At 43.6% G+C, this 22069-nt stretch overlaps 1 protein-coding gene across 1 annotated transcript in view; it reads left to right on the top strand.

The window, feature by feature from the left end:
* Positions 1-22069, top strand: part of LOC115463657 (glyoxylate reductase/hydroxypyruvate reductase-like) — a 73168-nt gene that overhangs the window by 35251 nt on the left and 15848 nt on the right. The window contains exons 5-7 of the mRNA XM_030194365.1: positions 4194-4282; positions 8287-8391; positions 13628-13763. Coding sequence (XP_030050225.1) covers positions 4194-4282; positions 8287-8391; positions 13628-13763 — 330 coding nt within the window. The remainder of the gene's footprint in view (positions 1-4193; positions 4283-8286; positions 8392-13627; positions 13764-22069) is intronic.

Raw genomic sequence — 22069 nt, forward strand, 5'->3', positions numbered from 1 at the left:
GTGGGTTTCTGATGTGTTTTGGAGGGCTCACGTTTACCACCACAAGTGTAACAGGTAGGGGGGATGGGCTTGGGTCCGCCTGCCTGAAATATACTGCACCCACTACAACTGCTCCAGGTACCTGCATACTACTGCAATGGACCTGAGTATGGCATTTGAGGCTGGCATAGAGCCTGGCAAAAAAAGTATTTTTAAAGATTTTTTCAGGGTGGGAGGGGGTTAGTGACCACTGGGGGAGTAAGGGGAGGTGATCCCCGATTCCCTCCGGTGGTCATATGGTCAGTTCAGGCACCTTTTTAATGCTTGGTCGTGAAAAAAAATGGACCAAATAAAGTTGCCAAAGTGTTCGTCAGGGACACCCTTCTTTTTTCCATTATCAGCCAAGGACACCCATCTTCCAAGCATGCCCCAGTCCCGCCTTTGCTACACTGCCGACATGCCCCCGTGAACTTTGCTCATCCCTGCGACGGAAAGCAGTTGAGGGCGCCCAAAATCGGCTTTCGATTATGCCGATTTGGGTGACCTTGCGAGAAGGACGCCTATCTCCCGATTTGTGTCGGAAGATGGACGCCCTTCTCTTTCAAAAATTCACCTGAAAGGCTCTCAGGAAATGAATGAAAAACTATCAGAACAATATTGAAGCAAGTGGTATAATATTCTAGAAACTGCATTTTTTTCTTTTTGTGGGTTTTTTTTTTTTTTTAGAACTGGCAGTCTCCTCCTGCTCTTTTGCCCTTTTAGCTAAAATATAGTTGATCTTTACTGGGGTACAGAATTATTTATTACATTTGTACCCCACTCTTTTCCACATACAACAGATCCAGTGCGGCTTACATAGTAAAAGAAAGCATCTTACATAGTAAAGAATACAGTAAAAACAAGGAAATGTAGGAACAGTATTATAAATTGTGATGATCATAACTACTTACATTATGAAAGGCATTACAAAGGACATGTGAAAAGAACGTAATGAACTAGAATAGGGAAGGTAGACAAGGATATGATAGGTGAAAGGGAAGGAGAATGGGAGGGAAATGGTAAAGTATGGAGGGAAGAAGATGAGGGATTGAGTATAACATTGGGGTCAGAGTAAGCGTCGACGTCTTAGCAGGAGTATCGTAGGTGATCTGGTGGAATTAAGCTATGAACCTTCATTTACCTGGGTTATTCAAGTCCTCATTCTTATCTCCCTCAGGTACCCAGATTACATAGTAACATAGTAGATGACGGCAGATAAAGACCTGCATGGGCCATCCAGTCTGCCCATGACAAACTCATATGTGTATACCTTACCTTGAATTTGTACCTGTCCTTTTCAGGGCACAGACCATATAAGTCTGCCCAGCAGTATTTCCCGCCTCCCAACCACCAGTCCCGCCTCCCATCACCGGCTTTGGTACAGACCGTATAAGTCTGCCGTCCCCTATCCTCGCCTCCCAACCACCACCCCCTCTTCCCCCCAACTGCTCCGCCACCCAATTTCAGCTAAGCTTCTGAGGATCCATTCCTTCTGCACAGGATTCCTCTATGCATATCCCACGCATGTTTGAACTCCGTTACCGTTTTCATCTCCACCACCTCCCGCGGGAGGGCATTCCAAGCGTCCACCACCCTCTCCGTGAAGAAATACTTCCTGACATCTTTCCTGAGTCTGCCCCCCATCAATCTCATTTCATGTCTTCTCGTTCTACCGCCTTCCCATCTCCGGAAAAGATTCGTTTGCGGATTAATACCTTTCAAATATTTGAACGTCTGTATCATATCACCCCTGTTCCTCCTTTCCTCCAGGGTGTACATGTTCAGGTCAGCAAGCCTCTCTTCATACGTCTTGGAACGTAAATCCCATACCATCCTCGTAGCTTTTCTTTGCACCGCTTCCATTTTTTTAACATCCTTCGCAAGATACGGCCTCCAAAACTGAACACAATACTCCAGGTGGGGCCTCACCAACGTCTTATACAGGGGCATTAAAACCTCCTTTCTTCTGCTGGTCACTCTTCTCTCTATACAGCCTAGCAATCTTCTAGCTACTGCCACCGCCTTGTCGCACTGTTTCGTCGCCTTCAGGTCCTCAGATACTATCACCCCAAGATCCCTCTCCCCGTCCGTGCCTATCAGACTCTCCCCGCCTAACACATACGTCTCCCTTAGATTTCTACTCCCTAATTGCATCACTTTGCATTTCTTCGCATTGAATTTTAATTGCCAAACGTTAGACCATTCTTCTAGCTTCTTCAGATCTTTTTTCATGTTTTCCACACCCTCCGGGGTGTCCACTCTGTTGGAAATCTTGGTGTCATCCGCAAAAAGGCAAACTTTACCTTGTAACCCTTCGGCAATGTCACTCACAAATATATTGAACAGAATGGGCCCCAGAACCGATCCCTGAGGCACTCCACTACTCACCTTTCCTTCCTCCGAGCGAACTCCATTCACCACCACCCTCTGGCGTCTGTCCGTCAACCAGTTCCTAATCCAGTTCACCACTTCGGGTCCTATTTTCAGGCCGTCTAGTTTATTTAAGAGCCTCCTGTGGGGAACCGTGTCGAAAGCCTTGCTGAAATCTAAGTAGATGACGTCCATAGCACGTCCTTGATTTAATTCTCCGGTCACCCAGTCAAAGAATTCAATGAGATTCGTTTGGCACGATTTCCCTTTGGTGAAACCATGTTGTCTCGGATCTTGCAACTTATTGGCTTCCAGGAAATTCACTATCCTTTCCTTCAGCATGGCTTCCATTACTTTTCCAATAACCGAAGTGAGGCTTACCGGCCTGTAGTTTCCAGCTTCTTCCCTATCCCCACTTTTGTGAAGAGGGACCACCTCCGCCGTTCTCCAATCCCTCGGAACCTCTCCCGTCTCCAAGGATTTATTAAACAAGTCTTTAAGAGGACCCGCCAGAACCTCTCTGAGCTCCCTCAGTATTCTGGGGTGGATCCCGTCCGGCCCCATGGCTTTGTCCACCTTTAGCTTTCCAAGTTGTTGATACACACTCTCTTCCGTGAACGGCGCTCTATCCACCTCATTTTCAGGTGTACTTTTGCCAGTCTCTCTCGGTCCTTCCCCAGGGTTTTCTTCAGTGAAAACAGAACAAAAGTATTTATTTAGCAAATTGGCTTTTTCTTCATCATTTTCTACATAGCGTTTTGTTGTATCTTTTAGTCTCACAATTCCCTTTATAGTCTTTCTCCTTTCACTAATATACCTGAAGAAGTTTTTGTCTCCCCTCCTTACATTTCTAGCCATTTGTTCTTCCGCTTGCGCCTTCGCCAGACGTACCTCTCTCTTGGCTTCTTTCAGTTTCATCCGGTATTCCTCCCCGTGTTCCTCCTCTTGAGATTTTCTATATTTCTGGAACGCTAACTCTTTAATCTTTATTTTCTCAGCCACTTGCTTTGAGAACCAGATCGGTTTCCTTTTTCTCCTGTTTTTATTTACTCTCCTTACATAAAGGTCTGTGGCCCTGTTTATTACTTCTTTTAGCCTGGACCACTGTCCTTCCACTTCTCGTATGTCCTCCCAGCCCATCAGCTCCTTCCTCAGGTATTCTCAACAATCCTCAGGAGTACAATTATTTGTAAGCCTGATTCTGATAAATGTTGCTGGGCTTCCCACACTCCAAGAGACTGAATACTACTTCTGCAGAAACCCCAAAGAAAGAGCAGTTTTTAATAATACTTATCATCAAGGACACTTAAAAACTGTAAATAAAAATCTGAAGGGCAAAAAGATAAATCATGCCTAATTTATGAACATAACCTCGATTATGCCAAATTCAAATAAGTGCAATATATTCTGCACACAAATAAATCTCTATGAGGTAGAGCCGAGTATTCCTAGTGCTATCCTGAATCACTTTATTGCACAATCAGAGAAAATGTTGTAAACTAATATGTGTGGGTGCTTTGTTTATGTAGCTCAGGATTGAGGCCTATGTGCCCTCTCCTGTAACCTATTACACTGTTATATGAAGATGGAAATATGACAGTATGGGAGAGCCAAGACTGCATTCATGGTATGACTTTACCTATAGTATACAGATTAATAGATTACTATAAAGCTTATAAAGGAAACAAAATCTGATAATGATGGATCAATATACTTGATCTGACAATACAAAAAAAGCTTTGGATCTGTGATAATGCGTTTAACTATTCTAAATGTCATGTTTGTTTCTTTGTTTTTTTAATTAGTGGTGGATGGGGGACCTGGAAACCACTTTGGATGTGTGGAAATGGGCTTACACAGAGCACAGTAGGAATTCTGGGACTTGGAAGGATAGGTAAATATTAATATCCCAAGAGCATGCTATTTCAGTAATATTAACCTCTGTAAACTCATACCTGTTGATCCATAGCTTACGAGATGAATTCTTAATCTTCTAAGAGCTGTTAGTATGTGCACCTGTCCCTAACATGTCAAAAATCTATATCATATGGAGTGGAGGAGTAGCCTAATGGTTCAAGCAGCAAGTGAGAACCAGGGAAGCCCAGTTCAAACCCCACTTTGGGGCTCATTTTCAAAGCATTTAGACTTACAAAGTTCCATAAGTTACTGTGCAACTTTAAGTGCTTTGAAAATACGCCTCCACATCTCCTTGTCACCTTAGGCAAGTCACTTAATCCTCCAATGTCTCTTGTACAAATTCAGATTGTGAGCCTCTTCCCCCCTCCACCCCCCCCCCCACCCCAGGACAGAACAATACCCACAGCATCTACATGTAGCTCACCTTGGAGTGGAGGAGTAGCCTAGCAGTTAGTGCAGTGGACTTTGATTGTGGGGAACTGGGTTCAGTTCCCAATGAAGCTCCTTCTGACTCTGACTGGACAAGTCACTTAACCCTCCATTACCCCAGGTACAAATAAGCACCTGTATATGCTATGTAAACTGCTTTGAATGTAGTTGCAAAAAACCACAGAAAGGCGATATATGAAGTCCCATTTTGCCTTCCCTTCTCCTTGGCATGAGCCAAAAAATAAAATAAAATGAGGATTCATAATCCTCCTAAATCATTAGGGTTGCTTTATTTCCAAAAGGCAAACAAAAGCCTTTCATCAGGGAAATTATAGTCCAAAATGGTATTGCCATGCTGTTAACTGTCCTTCCCCTCACAGCGCTCTTTGTGGCAGGATACTTCATTACTAAGATTTGTCTACTCCTCTCAGCAACAAACAAATCTGTCTCTCCCCCAGCAAGTGAGAACCCCATGCAAATGAGCTCATTAGTATTTTAATGAGCATTCTGGGTGATGCACAGCTATAGACCTCCCCATGCCTCCTTACTTCCCCTCACCCCCAGCAAAATTCCCTGGTGGTCTGGTGAACCTAGACTTCCTAGTACCTTGCGACTCCCCCTGACAAAATTCCCTGGTGGTCCAGTGGATCACATCCCCCCCCCCCCCCCCGCACCCCAGCAACTGACCCTGGTGGTCTATCAATCCTCCCTCCTCCCCTCCCCCTTAAAAAAAGTTGGGCAGGAGCAACAGCTCCTGACTCCTGCCTCAGCGCTGCCACTTTCAAAATGGCAGCACTGAGCCCCTACCCGGTGCATTCTGAGATGCATTTGACAGATCTGACTTGCAAACAGCAAGCGATGCACAAAAGGGGGTCCGTGTAGCTCATTTGCATGCAATCCCCTTTGTGCATCACTCGCTGTTTGCGAATTGCTAAAGTTTACCGAGGCAGACTTATTTTACGGCTGCCTTTGTACATTGGCACCTCAGTCAGGAGGCCAAACATACACCTAATTTATAAAGACACATAGGTCCCTACAAGATCTGAACTGAGACATTCAGGTCAGGATGTGAATTGCAGCAGTATTTTACAAAAGGCTCTGCCAAATGCAGAGCTTTTTTATAAAATATATAGAAAGGCGCGTAAGAATGTACATGCATTTGCCACCATGCATAGCAAGAGCAGCCATTTTACAAATATACACAGAGATACACAGAGATAAAAAAATGAGCCATACGAATGTAGCAGATTCCACTGGTAGCAGCAATTTCACACTTCAGTGTGTAAGTGGTGCTGTTTCCACATGTATCCGGCCCATTTCACAAGGCTTGGAGGTGGAAATAACAGGAGATTAAGGAAAATTACTCCCTTAATAAAACACTCACTAAGGGGTCCTGTTACTAAGCTACGCTGAAAAATGGCCTGCGGTAGTGTAGATGCGTGTTTTGGACACGTGCAGATCCATTTTTCATCATGCCTGCAAAAAATGCCTTTTTAAAATTTTTGCCAAAAATGGATGTGCGGCAAAATAAAAATTGGCGTGTGTCCATTTTGGGTCTGAGACCTTACCTCCAGCCATTGACTTAGGTCTCACATGTTAATCGGGCAGTAATGACTTACACGTGCCAAATGTTACTTGGCACGCGTAACGGACAAGCGCCAGGAAATAAAAAATTATATTTCATACACATGAATCGGACACGCGCCAAAAATGAATTTACCGCAAGAGTCACATGGTAGCCAGGCGGTAACTCCAAATTGGCGTACGTTGGGCGCGTATAAACACTTACGCATCTTAGTAAAAGGGCCCCTGAAAGAAGCTGTGCATGCCTCTGAACTGCTGCAAGACCTGGTGGGGGCCATTTTCTCACAGACATGTGTACTTGTGGCCTAGATTGGTCACTGTAGAAACAGGATACTGGGCAGTATGGCAATTCTTATAGTCTTATGTTCACTTTGAAAATTTCCTAGGAAAAAAAAGTGTCTGCCGATACTTGCACCTGCTTTTTCTGTAGGTACCTTTTCTAGCTAAAACAGCATATCTAGTCTGGGATACACACAACTGTGCATATTTTTGCAATCCTCATCCTAACCCCACCCCTGGAAGTTGTTTGCTTAATGAGAGTTTTTTTTCCAGAATTAACTATGTAGAGAAGAGAAGAGAAAAGACTGGTGTTTGATAAATACATTCACATACCCACCAGAAGTAGGGGTTAAAATGTGCAGGAAGTTAATATTCTCTTAAGGGCTCTTTTACTAAAGGTATAAAATAGGATGTGCAGCATTTAGTGAGTGCTAATGTCCATTAATGCATGCTAAAATTTAGTAAAGGGCCCCTTAGAAAGGAAGTTCTGTAACAAGAAGGTGTAATATGAGGTTTATGAGTGGAGGAGTGGCCTAGTGGTTAGGGTGGTGGACTTTGATCCTGGGGAACTGAGGAACTGAGTTCGATTCCCACTTCAGGCACAGCTCCTTGTGACTCTGGGCAAGTCACTTAACCCTCCATTGCCCCAGGTACAAATAAGTACCTGTATATGTAAGCCGCATTGAGCCTGCCATGAGTGGGAAACAAATGTAACTAAAATAAAAAAATAAAATAAAATAAAAATTTATGGGAGAGTAGATCTAGAAGAATGCCATATTCAATTTGTCCATCAAGGGCAGACTGAGAGTGGTCTGGGCCCCCGGACAATGAGGACCGTTGGGCCCTCCCTGGTCCTGCTGCTGCCCCCCCCCCCCCAGTCCTGCTACTGCTCCCCCAATCCTGCTGCCTCCCTCTCCACTTACCACTGACCTTTTCCTTTGGTCCTGCAGCTAGATCGGCTGTCTGCCTCTGACACTGGAACTTCCCTCCCATGGCCCATGCTTGTGGAAGAAGGAAGTGAGGTCAGAAGGGGGCAGGCAGCATCAAAGGCAAGTTCCTGCATCAGTGGCAGGTGGCCGATTTAGCTGCTAGTGCTCCTGCCTACGAAGGGGGGAGGTTTCAGGGATGGGAGCGCAAGAGGGGGAGGAGACAGGGGCATCCCAGTCTCGTCGGAGAGAGGAGGACGTCACACATCGAGCATGTGAAGGGAAGCACTGGGCCTCCCCACAGCCCTGGGCCCTTGGGCAATGCCTGGCTGCCTGTATGGTCAGTCCGCCCCTGCTCTCCAGCCTTATCATCCACAAATGTTAAATAGTAAATGTTAAATAGAATATGTTAAATAGTAGTAGTAGTAGTTATCATCCACAAAATTCAAGATGGAGTTGGCTGAGGTGCAGTTCCCCTGTCCCCCACTGACTGATCTGTACATTCCCTCAGGAGAAATGGTGCATGTTATTTGCAATGAGTGTGTACTCTTTCCCACCACTGTATGCATGTGTGCAAAGCGGTTACCAGGACAAGCACAAAAACACAACAGACACAAACCACATGGCATAAACTGCTGAGAGCTTCCTTTTGTATACACAGAAATGTTTTCATACATGTTGTGTCCATTATTGACATATACACAGTTACTCTTGCATTCTTCTTGCACAAGCAAAATGACGCTTCCATTGCTTCAATTTTTAGGAGTAGCCATCGCTAAGCGTTTGAAGCCATTTGGAGTTAAAAAGTTCTTGTACACAGATGTTGGCCCCAGACCTGAGGTGGCTGCCACAATCTCAGCAGAGTTTGGTGAGAAGATTATTTTTGGTTCTGTGTAAACAACTGTAAGCATAACCATTTCTGAAAAACCCAGGAAAAGACGCCTTGATAAATAGTGCCAGTGCTTATATATTTCAGTTCTATCAGTAGATGCAGAATCATTGTTTCTTCAGTTTCTACTCCCTATTACTTTTCTCCATACTGAGACTTTGCAATCTCAAATTCTGTATGCTATCCCTGTTCCTTATCAATTTCTCACACACTGAGGTGTCCCCATTATATAGTGGTGAGTTTGTCATTTTTGCTGGGGTCAGTATTTAATAACACAACCACCACAAAAATAAGCAAATTCATCCAGTCTAGTGGTTAGTGCAGGAGACTTTGATCCTGGGGAACTGGATTTGATTCCCACTATAGCTCCTTGTGACTCTGAGCAAGTCACTTAATCCTCTATTTCCCCAGGTACAAATAAGTACCTGTATATACTATGTAAACCACTTTGAATGTAGTTGCAAAAACCACAGAAAGGTGGTATATCAAGTTCCATTCCTTTTCCCCTTTATTCAGTGTCCTTATCCATTTAATGAGGGCTGTCCCCTTAGTCTGGATAAATTTATCTTGATAGCAACTGAATATTGCTGCTAAATGGATAATTTTGGACCTTGTCCCCGGATCACCCTGCCTTGCTCCCTCCTAGATGGATAAAATTTGGACAAACATCAGCTTGATCATCCTAAATTTACCACATAAGTACTATTCAACACAACCCAATTTTGTGAATAGATGGCTGAGGGGAAATACTGTATAATAGAGGCCCTATAAAATAATGAGTGAATTGCAATGAGTAGATGTGAATCATTCATGTACTCGTTCCAAAAGTGCAGGGATGAGGGGGCACATGGTTAAGTTACTAAACAGTACATTTAAAACAAACTTTAAAATATTTTTTCACTTGGTGTATAATTAAGTTCTGGAATTTGTTGCCAGAGGATGTGGTAAAAGTAGTTAACACAGCAACGTTTATTATTAAAGAATCTTTTTATTAAAGAGAAATGTCAGAAAATGTTGACAATATACACAACAAAAGCTCAAAGAACAATATAGCAACAATCAGCCCTGCCAAGCATAACAATGCCCCACCCCCCCATACCCAAAAAGCATCCAAAAAGACATTAAATAACAACCTTGCGGCTTGATGTCTGGACTCTTATGACCTCAAACCCATGAAATTGCACAACACCCCACCCCCACCACAACAGACTCCCAACCCACCCTTCCCCTCCCTAAACTTCCTTATCCCTAAACTTGTTGAGAATTTAGCTACAGACTGTTGGCAAAATCGAGGCCAAATAAGGGTCCCAGGTAAGAAGAAAACTCTTCTGGCATTTGGGGTGATTGCTGGCCCCAGAGCATCAAAGCATTAAATTTATTCCTACAGTACCAAAATGCAGGAGGCAACTCCTGCACCCAGTGGGTTTAATATACATTTCTTACCCAGAATATAAGCTTTTCCAAAAAGAGTATGCTCCCCTCTACTGCATGAGCCTAAAAGTGAGAATCTATTAAATAAAATTCCCTCCATAGACAATACAAGAGGATGCCCCAGAAGATGTTGCAAATATGTGAGAAGAGCCACCCAAAAGGCTTTGATCTTCCTACAGTACCACAATCCATGGGATAACACCCTCATCCTCCCCGTCTCATCTGCCCGCAACCTCGGAGTCATCTTTGACTCCTCTCTCTCCTTCTCTGCGAATATCCAGCAGATAGCCAAGACCTGTCGCTTCTTCCTCTTTAACATCAGCAAAATTCGCCCTTTCCTCTCTGAACACACCACCCGAACTCTCGTCCACGCTCTCATTACCTCTCGCCTGGACTACTGCAACTTACTCCTCACCAGCCTCCCACTTAGCCATCTATCCCCCCTTCAATCTGTTCAGAACTCTGCTGCACGTCTCATATTCCGCCAGAACCGATATACTCATATCACCCCTCTCAGGTCACTTCACTGGCTTCCGATCAGATACCGCATTCAATTCAAGCTTCTCCTTCTTACCTACAAATGCACTCAGTCTGCTGCCCCTCACTATCTTTCTACCCTCATCTCCCCTTACGTTCCCGCCCGTAACCTCCGTTCACAGGATAAATCCCTCCTCTCAGTACCCTTCTCCACCACCGCCAACTCCAGGCTCCACTCATTCTGCCTCGCCTCACCCTATGCTTGGAACAACCTTCCTGAGCCCTTACACCAAGCCCCCTCCCTGCCCGTCTTCAAGTCTTTGCTTAAAGCCCACCTCTTCAATGCTGCGTTCGGCACCTAACCCTTACCGTTCAATGAATCCAGACTGCCCCAATTTGACTGCCCCTATCGGACCGACCGTTCACTTGTCTATTAGATTGTAAGCTCTTTGAGCAGGGACTGTCTCTCTTTGTTAAATTGTACAGCACTGCGTAACCCTAGTAGCGCTCTAGAAATGTTAAGTAGTAGTAGTAGTAATATATTTTCCTCAGCTTTACATTTTAAGCAACAAGATGTGTCAGCATAAACCGCACGAAAGGCTCTACTCTGAGGAAAAATATGCTGATGAATTACCCAGTATTGACATTCCTGCAGTTCAGCTTAATGGACCAATGCCAGGATTTGTGTAAACATGTTAAGTCCGAGCAAACATACCAAGGGCCAGCCCAAACCCTAGCCCAAGCATCCTGTAACGAAGTATATATGGGAGTGGGCTGCTGTTTAGTCAACAACTTATGAAGCCACTTGATTGAAACTTGGCCTAATGCATCACCTTCAAGAAAGTCCCATAATCTATCACAGAAATGAGATGTCAAACTATCAGGTGATAAACTATTGAAATAACTAACTAGTTATACATATGCAAGATGATCCGCCTGCGTGAAGGAAAATCTCTGTTGTAAATCACCACAAGATCAAAGAGAGTCATCTTCGCACAACAAATGTTCTAATTGTACAATACCTTGCATTCTCCACCGCCAAAACACCATGTTATCTATTCCAGGTTGGAAGTCAACCTTTCCTACCAACAATAATAACATGATGCTATTTGGATTTTGACCCCAAACAAGATGCAACTCTCTCCATAAGTAAAGGTCAAAACAGTAGACTGTATTTGACCGGAGGAACCCGAGAGAGTGGCAAGAGACCTAATCGTTTTCAAAAGAAAAGTCTGTATAACATGTAGATTCCAGTATCTAGTCCCTCAGGTGATGCAGTAAACAAGCTTGATTGTAAAGCTTTAGATCAGGCATACCCAGGCTTCCCCGGCTCCAATTGCCAATCAAATAATGTCACTGCAGCTTTGGTTTCTTAAAATGCGCTCAACAACCTTTGCAAAGCCTTAATGTCTTTATGTAATAAGCATAATGGGAGTGTCTGTAGGATGTATAACCAGTGTGGAAAAATAATTATACAATATAATTGGATTCTACCCATCAACAAGAGAGGCAGGTAACCACTCGCCTCCACCTACCCTCCTCTCCTCCTTCCTGTACACATTAATTGATTTGATTTGCTTACTTTATTTTTTGTCTATTAGATTGTAAGCTCTTTGAGCAGGGACTGTCTTCTTCTATGTTTGTGCAGCGCTGCGTACGCCTTGTAGCGCTATAGAAATGCTAAATAGTAGTAGTAGTAGGCAGGTGAACTCAAAGAGCAAGCTGTGCTCAAGTGTGCTGTAAATGTTTGTTGATATTTAACCAATATATTTGAGTAGGAACCATAAACAGGCATACTCCCAGATAACGAAACGAGCCCTGTGCTCACCTAAGCAGAAAGGACTCATCCCAGCTCCTCTGCAATTCCTCAGTCCCTACCAATGCTTCTGATTTTTCTAAATGTAAATGAAAACCTGCAAAATCCCCGTATTCCCTAAAGCTTTCTGATAACGTCTGTAGAGACCTCTGGGGTTCTTGCAGATAAACTAATAAATCATTGGTGAATGTCACTATCTTAAAACTACTACCCCCCCCCCCCCCCCATTTGAAAGCCCACGATCTAGGAATTGGCCTGTACCTCTCTAATTAAGGGATCAAGAGTTAAAAAGCAATGGGGACAAACCGCACCCCTGTCTCCCACCCCTCTGAACATTAACCTCCAGATTCTATATAGTGCAACTGGGTGGCATGCGCAAATCAGGTCATATTCTGATTTGCTTGCATAACTTAATTATCTTAGCAAGCCAATCAGTGCAGATAATTGCCACTTAACAAGCAATTATTGTCACTAATTGACATTAATAAGAATTTACGTGCACAACTTGCTAAGTGTATTCTGTAAAGTGGTGTGCGTAAATTCTAGGTCGCAGAACCGAAAAGGGGGCATGGAATGGGCAGTTCAAAAATCTAAGCGCACTGTTTTAGAATATACCTGATCTGTGCCTAACTTAGTCACTGGCATTGCTAGTTTTACTTAGCGTAAATACTCATGACTAAATTTAGTCACACGGACAGGTGCTAGGCGTATTCGATAAACTGCACCTAACTTTAGGAGTAGTATATAGAATATGCCTAGCCGTACTTTTTTGGCACTGATTTTTACAGTGCCATACATAGAATCTAGTCCTAAATGTTGCCGAGTAACTGCCATTTGCCCAGATTCTAGCCTGAGGATGACTATAAAGCACTAAAATAGCCTGCGCAAAAAGGCTGTATCCCATAAGCCACACGCGCACCATGAAGGAACCCCAAGACCACCCTTTCAAATGCTTTTTCTACATCAAAACTAATGCACAGTGAAGGGGTGCCCCCAATATTCTCCATTTCCAATGCTGCTACAATTTTTCTGATGTTCTTGGAGACCACCCATTAACACAGAAAACCCACCTGTGGCTCTGCAATCAAGTACGGCAACATGTGGGACAATCTATTAGCAAGACCTTTAGCAAACAACTTTGTTTCGAAGTTTAGCACAGCAGGGTTTAAAAGAGATTGGGACACCTTGCTGGGGAAAAAAGTCCATAAACCATTATTAAGGTGAACTTGGGGAAAATTCACAGCTTATTCCTGGGATAAGAAGCATGAAATCTATTTTACTCTTCAGGAATCCTGCCAGGTACTTATGATTTGGATTGGCCACTGTTGGAAACAGGCTTGGTGGCCTTTGATTTGCCTTAATAATGCAATGCTTATATACTGTACTTATATACCCTTATCCATGGTCTCCTCTTGGTACTTAGATAGTTTGTCTGCCTCGTGGTCATGCATTGCTCTTTTCCTCATGCAGTTTCTTCTTTGTCCTTTGCAGTATCTCTGGATGTGCTAGCCCAGCAGTCAGACTTCATCACTGTGTGTTGTGCCCTAACACCTGAAACACAGGGCATCTGTGACAACCGCCTCTTCTCCAAGATGAAAAACAATGCAGTATTTATCAATACTAGCAGGTGAGGCACAGAGAGACAGGCAATCTAAGGTCAATATTCATGAAAAGCAATATATGGATACTAGGATTTAAAGAATGTAACCTGTGACACCAATTCTGATAGTATTACATGGGGGGGGGGGGGGTAAAGGATTTATCTTTGTGTTCTTCATGATACTGTAGTTAGACCGAACAGACATCTGGATAAATGTTTACTAAAATAAAAATAAAACACAGTAAGATTTTCTACAGAATCCTCTGTTCAAAAGTCTGCAATATAGGTCTAATGCATTATTTTTGTACAGGATATATAAATATTTTTTTTGTTACATTTGTACCCTGCGCTTTCCCACTCATGGCAGGCTCAATGTGGCTTACATGTACTTATTTGTACCTGGGGCAATGGAGGGTTAAGTGACTTGCCCAGAGTCACAAGGAGCTGCCTGTACCTGAAGTGGGAATCGAACTCAGTTCCCCAGGACCAAAGTCCACCACCCTAACCACTAGGCCACTCCTCCCCGGTGGTGTTCAGTGGCAGGATAGAAACCATTTATATTTAATTTCAGCCAGAAAGCTAAGAAGAGGACAAAATTCAGTTCAGAATACATATTTTCAGTGGCGTAGCAAGGGGGGGCGGGGGGCGGTCCGCCCCGGGTGTCAGGTCAAGGGGGGTGCTCCCTGCCAGCTGCCCCCCCGGGTGCAGCATGACACCCCCCCTCAGCGCATCAACACCCCCAGACCCAGTGCCTACCCTCAGCTCCGTCCAACCAGCTCCCGCACCCTACCTTTAAAGAAATCTCGGAAGCCGTGGCGAGGGGAGGCGCAGCGCCTCACGCCTGCATATAAAAGAAGTGTGAATCGTCTCATTGGGCCTTCCCTCACTCTGTCTGTCCCGCCCTCCGCTGACGCAACTTCCTATTTCTGCAAGGACGGGACAGACAGAGTGAGGGAAGGCCCAATGAGATGATCCACACTTCTTTTACATGCAGGCGCAAGGCGCTGTGCCTCGCCTCGCCACGGCTTCTGAGATTTCTTTAAAGGTAGGGTGCGGGAGCTGGTTGCACTGAGTTGAGGAGGGTAGCCACTGGGCTGAGGGGGGGGTGCAACGGCGAACCGCCCCGGGTGGCAGCCCCCCTTGCTACACCACTGCATATTTTACACTAAGTAGAAGTAAGAATATCCTTATAGAGAGGTTATAATAAAAGTTGAAGTTATCCAGGATTATTTAAATACAGACCAGGCAGATTTAATGATTCTGAATTCCCTCCCTTCGTCCCACCCCCCCCACCCCACATGGGCATAGTTTGATGGTTTCATGGGGGGGGGGGGCAAAGGATGAGTTGTGGCACATTAGTATATTCATTTGCATACATATATCTCATACATATTCATTATGGTTATTCAAAAGACAAAACCAGACTGAATAGGAAGCCAGCATATCAAAACAATGACGAAGATATAGATAGATAGATAGATAGATAGATAGATAGATAGATAGATAGATAGATAGATAGATAGATAGATAGATAGATAGATATAGATATAATTTTTTTAACTGGAATTATCCAATAGTGAGAATTTCATTATGCCCCCTTTCACATTCACATGAATTAACAAAGAGAGAGCACACTTTCCTTGTCCCTTTTCCCTAGGCCTGACACCAGCACCTTTCCTTTTTCTCCTTCTCCAAAGCCCTTTTTCTCTTCCTCCCTCCTTCCCCTAGTGTGGACCTTAGAAATACAAAGGCTCTAGGTGTAGAAGCAAAATGGATGACAGTGATAACAAGTGGTTTCATACCTTCCAGAGTAATGTCTTCAGATGGGTTAGTTCTGTGTATTCCAGATCCTTTCCTCATACAAAATAGGGGACCACAAAAAACAAAATGGAGACCCCCTTCATCTCCGTCAAAGAAAGCCAGACTCTATAAGCAGTGCAATTCTGGTAAAAGAAACTGAAATGCATTTTTTCCTGTACTCTGCTAAATACAAAAATAGATAAGATGTAGATTTCTCAAAATGGACACATACCAATCCTTAAAAAGAATTAAATAAAAATATTTTTCTACCTTTGTTGTCTGGTCCCAATCTGTTCCACTTTTTATGTTGGTTTTCTAAATTCTTTTCCAAGTCTGCCTTTTCATTTCTTCTCTCTCCTCTTGTGCTTCTTCCCTTCCTTCTCTATATCTGTCTGGCACTAATCTTTCTTTTTTATGTTTCTTATTTTTTTCTATGCCTCTGTATCCATTTATATCTGATTTTTACCCCTTATTCTCCCTTTCTTTAACCATGTAGTCTAGTTTCCATTTTACCTCTAGTCTACCTACCAGCTTTTCCTATCTCCCTCTCATCCCTTCTCCAGCAATCCCATTGCCCCCTCTCTGTCTGTCTTTTTCCAAGTTTCCTTTCCCCTTTTCAGTACCACATTCCATCTTTTGTACTCATTTATTCTCTACTGCCTCTCATCCCCTCACCAGCCCTAGCTCCATCCATTTCCTCTTCCTTCACTACCTCCAGATCATTCTTCTATACCCCATGTCCTATTGCCTCTCTTTCACCATCTTTATAACCCTATTTTGTACCCTCACTCATTCCCTTGGGAGATCATCCCCTTCCTCTCATATCCTTCACCAGTACCCCTGTCAGGGCCTCTTATCCTCTCTCAGTTCATCATGGCATTCACATTGTGTCAACCCTTCCCCACACTTCATCCCTGCTCTCTTACCCTTCATTTCACACCCTCATTCTCCCAACCCATCAACATACCCCCACACATTCTCACCAATTACCAAGTACTCACTATCCCCTTGAAATTTCCACTTCTTCTCTCCTGTTCATAATTCCCTGCTCTGCTCCCCAACACTCTCCCATTCAATTACTAAGTCCTAGTCATCTACTGCTCTGTTCCCCTACCCCATCCCCAAGTCCTAGTCATCTTCTGCTCTGTTTCCCTTCTCCTCCCATCCCTAGTCCTATCCATCTTCTGCTCTGGCCCCTTCTCCCCCCATCCTATCATCTTCTCCTCTGTTCCCCTTCTCCATCCCCCCCCAAGTCGCATCTATCTTCTGCTTTGTTCCCCTTCTCCTCTCCAGTCCCATCTATCTTCTGCTCTCTCCCTGGTCCCATCCATTTTCTGCCCCATTCCCCTTCTCTCCCCGCCCCCCCCCCGGTCCCATTCTTCCTCTACTTTATTCCCTTCTTTCTCACCCTCCACATCACATTCATCTTCTTCTCTTTCCAGGGTCTCCTGCCTATTTGATATTTCTTCTCTCTCCATGTCCACCATCATTCTCTGTTCCTTTCTGTCTTGTCCAGCACCTTCCCTCTGCATCCCTGTTCCTCCTCCTGTCCAGCTTTTCCTCCTTCTCCCTTTTCTCCTGCATCCCCACCCTGGGGCCAGCATCTCTGTCTTTCTCTCCACTGTCCCTTCCCCATGGTATATAGCATCTGTCTCCTAGAACTGCTTTGGTTGTACCACAGAAAAGCAGCATATTAAATCCATGACCCTTAATCCATGATCAGGAAGCAGCAGAGAGGAAAGAGTGGAGCCAGAGAGAGATCAGAGAATGTTACAAGATTTTATCTTTTCTTGTTGGACCATAGGCTGAAGTCAGGTGGGGTGTATTTGATGCAATGAGAACTCAGGGATAGCTGAAAACTAGTTTTAAGCTGGAGCATGGTAACTGGTCACATGTTTTAATGACATCATAAGAGTTTCTGTCTGGCTATCTTCTATGATATACATTCAGAAGGTATTTGACAGGATTAAAAGAGTCTGGCATAGATGGGCTTTTCAGTCTCTGAGTCATTGTCTGTGAATTTCATCCAGTCTTTTTGATTGCTCTCAATATGCAGACTTTTGTTCTTTGGAGATATGGTGATTGACTGTAAGTATCCACCCGGCTAGCTTTTGTTATCAGTAGTCTCCAGGGGGAAGGTGAAAGTTAGACCAGTTTTTTTGATACTATTCCAATAAGTCTTTGCAGCTGTATATTTTATATGTACTGTATATATATACAGTGGGGGAAATAAGTATTTGATCCCTTGCTGATTTTGTAAGTTTGCCCACTGACAAAGACATGAGCAGCCCATAATTGAAGGGTAGGTTATTGGTAACAGTGAGAGATAGCACATCACAAATTAAATACGGAAAATCACATTGTGGAAAGTATATGAATTTATTTGCATTCTGCAGAGGGAAATAAGTATTTGATCCCCCACCAACCAGTAAGAGATCTGGCCCCTACAGACCAGGTAGATGCTCCAAATCAACTCGTTACCTGCGTGACAGACAGCTGTCGGCAATGGTCACCTGTATGAAAGACACCTGTCCACAGACTCAGTGAATCAGTCAGACTCTAACCTCTACAAAATGGCCAAGAGCAAGGAGCTGTCTAAGGATGTCAGGGACAAGATCATACACCTGCACAAGGCTGGAATGGGCTACAAAACCATCAGTAAGACGCTGGGCGAGAAGGAGACAACTGTTGGTGCCATAGTAAGAAAATGGAAGAAGTACAAAATGACTGTCAATCGACAAAGATCTGGGGCTCCACGCAAAATCTCACCTCGTGGGGTATCCTTGATCATGAGGAAGGTTAGAAATCAGCCTACAACTACAAGGGGGGAACTTGTCAATGATCTCAAGGCAGCTGGGACCACTGTCACCACGAAAACCATTGGTAACACATTACGACATAACGGATTGCAATCCTGCAGTGCCCGCAAGGTCCCCCTGCTCCGGAAGGCACATGTGACGGCCCGTCTGAAGTTTGCCAGTGAACACCTGGATGATGCCAAGAGTGATTGGGAGAAGGTGCTGTGGTCAGATGAGACAAAAATTGAGCTCTTTGGCATGAACTCAACTCGCCGTGTTTGGAGGAAGAGAAATGCTGCCTATGACCCAAAGAACACCGTCCCCACTGTCAAGCATGGAGGTGGAAATGTTATGTTTTGGGGGTGTTTCTCTGCTAAGGGCACAGGACTACTTCACCGCATCAATGGGAGAATGGATGGGGCCATGTACCGTACAATTCTGAGTGACAACCTCCTTCCCTCCGCCAGGGCCTTAAAAATGGGTCGTGGCTGGGTCTTCCAGCACGACAATGACCCAAAACATACAGCCAAGGCAACAAAGGAGTGGCTCAGGAAGAAGCACATTAGGGTCATGGAGTGGCCTAGCCAGTCACCAGACCTTAATCCCATTGAAAACTTATGGAGGGAGCTGAAGCTGCGAGTTGCCAAGCGACAGCCCAGAACTCTTAATGATTTAGAGATGATCTGCAAAGAGGAGTGGACCAAAATTCCTCCTGACATGTGTGCAAACCTCATCATCAACTACAGAAGACGTCTGACCGCTGTGCTTGCCAACAAGGGTTTTGCCACCAAGTATTAGGTCTTGTTTGCCAGAGGGATTAAATACTTATTTCCCTCTGCAGAATGCAAATAAATTCATATACTTTCCACAATGTGATTTTCTGGATTTAATTTGTGATGTGCTATCTCTCACTGTTACCAATAACCTACCCTTCAATTATGGGCTGCTCATGTCTTTGTCAGTGGGCAAACTTACAAAATCAGCAAGGGATCAAATACTTATTTCCCCCACTGTATATATATATATATATATATATATATATATATATATATATATATATATAATACAGCTGCAAAGACTTATTGGATTAGTATCAGAAAAACTGGTCTAACTTATATATATATATATATATATATATATATATATATATATATATATATATATATATATATATATATATTTGTATCTGATTCCAGCAAAATCAATAACTCTGACAATTAACTCACGTCATGCTACACATTAAGTTCTGGAACAATCTAGAGTATAGAATCTAAAATACAGAACTCATATCTTGCTACACACTCACCCCTTCCCAACATCTCCCCCCCCCCTTTTCCTATGGGTCCAGCATTCTTCCCCTCTCTTCCTCATCCCCTCATCTGAGGTCTCTCTTCCCTATCTCTCCCACCCATGGTCTGGCATCTCTCTCCTTCCAGCCCCTCCCCCCATATGATATGGCAGCTCTTTCTCCCTTCCCTTCTCCCCAATCCAGGGGTGTGGCATCTCTCGTGTCCTCCACCTCCCCCCCCCTCCCCCGTCCAGAATATATATCTTCCTTCCCACTCCCTGCATTGCAGCATTCCTCCAATCTTCCAGTGGGTCACCAGCAGCATCAGTGATGTAAGCATGTTGCCTTTGGCCAGTCCCGAATGCTTCCTTTCTGCAGCATTCCGCTTATGTGGGAACAGGAAGTTATAGCAGAGGGAGAGCTTCTGGAGTCGGCTGAAAGCAGCATGCATACATCACTGATGCTGTCAGCAACCCACTGGAGGCGTGCAGTGTTGAGGGGTTGGGAAGGGAGAGAGAGGTACCAGATTCCTGCGGGGAGGGAGAGGATGCTGGACAAGCACTGAGGCATTCCATGACTACTACTACTACTTATCATTTCTGTAGCTCTACTAGATATATGCAGGGCTGTACACTAAACACATATGAGACAGTCCCTGCTCAACAGAGCTTACAATCTAATTAAGACAGGCAAACAGGACCAATAAATGATTAGGGAATTAAATATGGTGGAAATAATAAACTAGGGTGGCAAAGGAGTGTCATTTGCCCCCCTGTGCGACCCCATAGCAACACCTGTGGGTAAGATCAGCTCATTTGAGTGGGTAATGCCCTCCCCCTCCCAAACTACACCCATGTTCCCCTGCTGCTATGCAAGTTGTAAGTGCAAATAAAAACACATTCTTTAAATTGTCTATTTGCAAATGCTAGAGCCTGAAAAAAGCTAAGATGGGAGACATATAACAGTAAATGAAGCCTTAGACTAGGCATCTCAGAGACCTGGTACTTAGAAGAAGGACAACCAATTGGACGCTGTGATACTAGGGTACAATATATGTTGAAATCACAGGATAGATCACATTGGTGGAGGGGTGGTACAATCATATGATGTTAGTCCTTATGTTTGTGCAGATGATCTGCTTCCTGTGGTACTTGTTTCAAAGATGGCTGAGGATTTATTACAGGCGCAAGATTATGTGAAGCCATTGTTTGGTATTGAACAAAGGAAAAACTGAGGTTTGTTGGACAATGAGGTTGCCACCTTTAAATACCTAGGTGTTTTGATTGATTTTCAATTAACTCTTAATGACCTTGTTGGTGTCTTAGTCCGTCATGGATACACAACACTATGGAAATTGAGAGCCATAAGGCATTTTTAATTTTATTGCATGTGCTTTTTACGGCTCAGTTTGATTATGCGAATGCAGTATTGGTGAGAATTACACATATGAATTTAAGAAAGTTAAGGACATTATGGAATACCGTGGTTAGGTTATTAGGAAGAGCATATAGATCTGAATACATCTCCCCGCTGTGTGTATATTATCATTGTTCACCAGTTCAGTATAGGATTTCATTTAAATTGATAGTTCCTACCCATAGGGGACTAGATTATATAAATGGTGCCTAAAAAATCGGTACTGAAAAAAATAGCTCTTAGTTATATTCTATAAACTGCGCTTAAAGTTAGACCTAGTTTATAGAATAGTGCTTAGCGCTCAGAACCACAACTACATTTAGGCGCAACCATTTACACCAATGAAAACCTAGTGTAAATCCCCACTTGTAAATTAGGCGCAAATCCTGCTAATTCTATAACAATGCACCTAAATTTTAGGAACTCCCCCGACCAGCACATGTCCCTCCTGTGGCCACACCCCCTTTTCAGATCCGCACCCTCTTCTGTATAGAATACACCTAAAAAGATGCATGCATAAATTCCAATTATTGCCAATTAGTGCCAATAATTGCTTGCTGTTGCCCAATTATCAACTCTGATTGGCTCATTAATCAATTAATTGGCTCGTTAATCAATTGGACACATAGCCAAATTTGCACGCGCAATTCAAAGTGCCATATATAGAATCTGGGGGAGGGCATATTATGAGAAAGTTCCTCAGACATATGTTTATTTATTCGCTCTTGTATCCCACTATTTTCCAAAAATAAGTTTACGTTTAATGTGGCTTACAAATAACAGTTAGGCAAAATTATAGTGATACATGTTAGTTTATTACATCCATATACACCAGCTAGGACATTACATTCTGAAGACATGTCGATGTTGACAATTCCTCCAGTGACTAGGACTCGTCTTGCGGCCACTAGAAAGGGGGCTTTTAAAAAATTTAGCACCTTTCTGGTAGAATGCAGTTCTTTGATGGTACGAGCTGAGAATTTTTTGAAACACTTTAAGAAGTTATTTAAAGCCCATTATTTTGCTCTTAC

This window comes from Microcaecilia unicolor, chromosome 2 (assembly GCF_901765095.1).
Source record: "Microcaecilia unicolor chromosome 2, aMicUni1.1, whole genome shotgun sequence".
NCBI classification, from domain to species: Eukaryota; Metazoa; Chordata; class Amphibia; order Gymnophiona; family Siphonopidae; genus Microcaecilia; species Microcaecilia unicolor.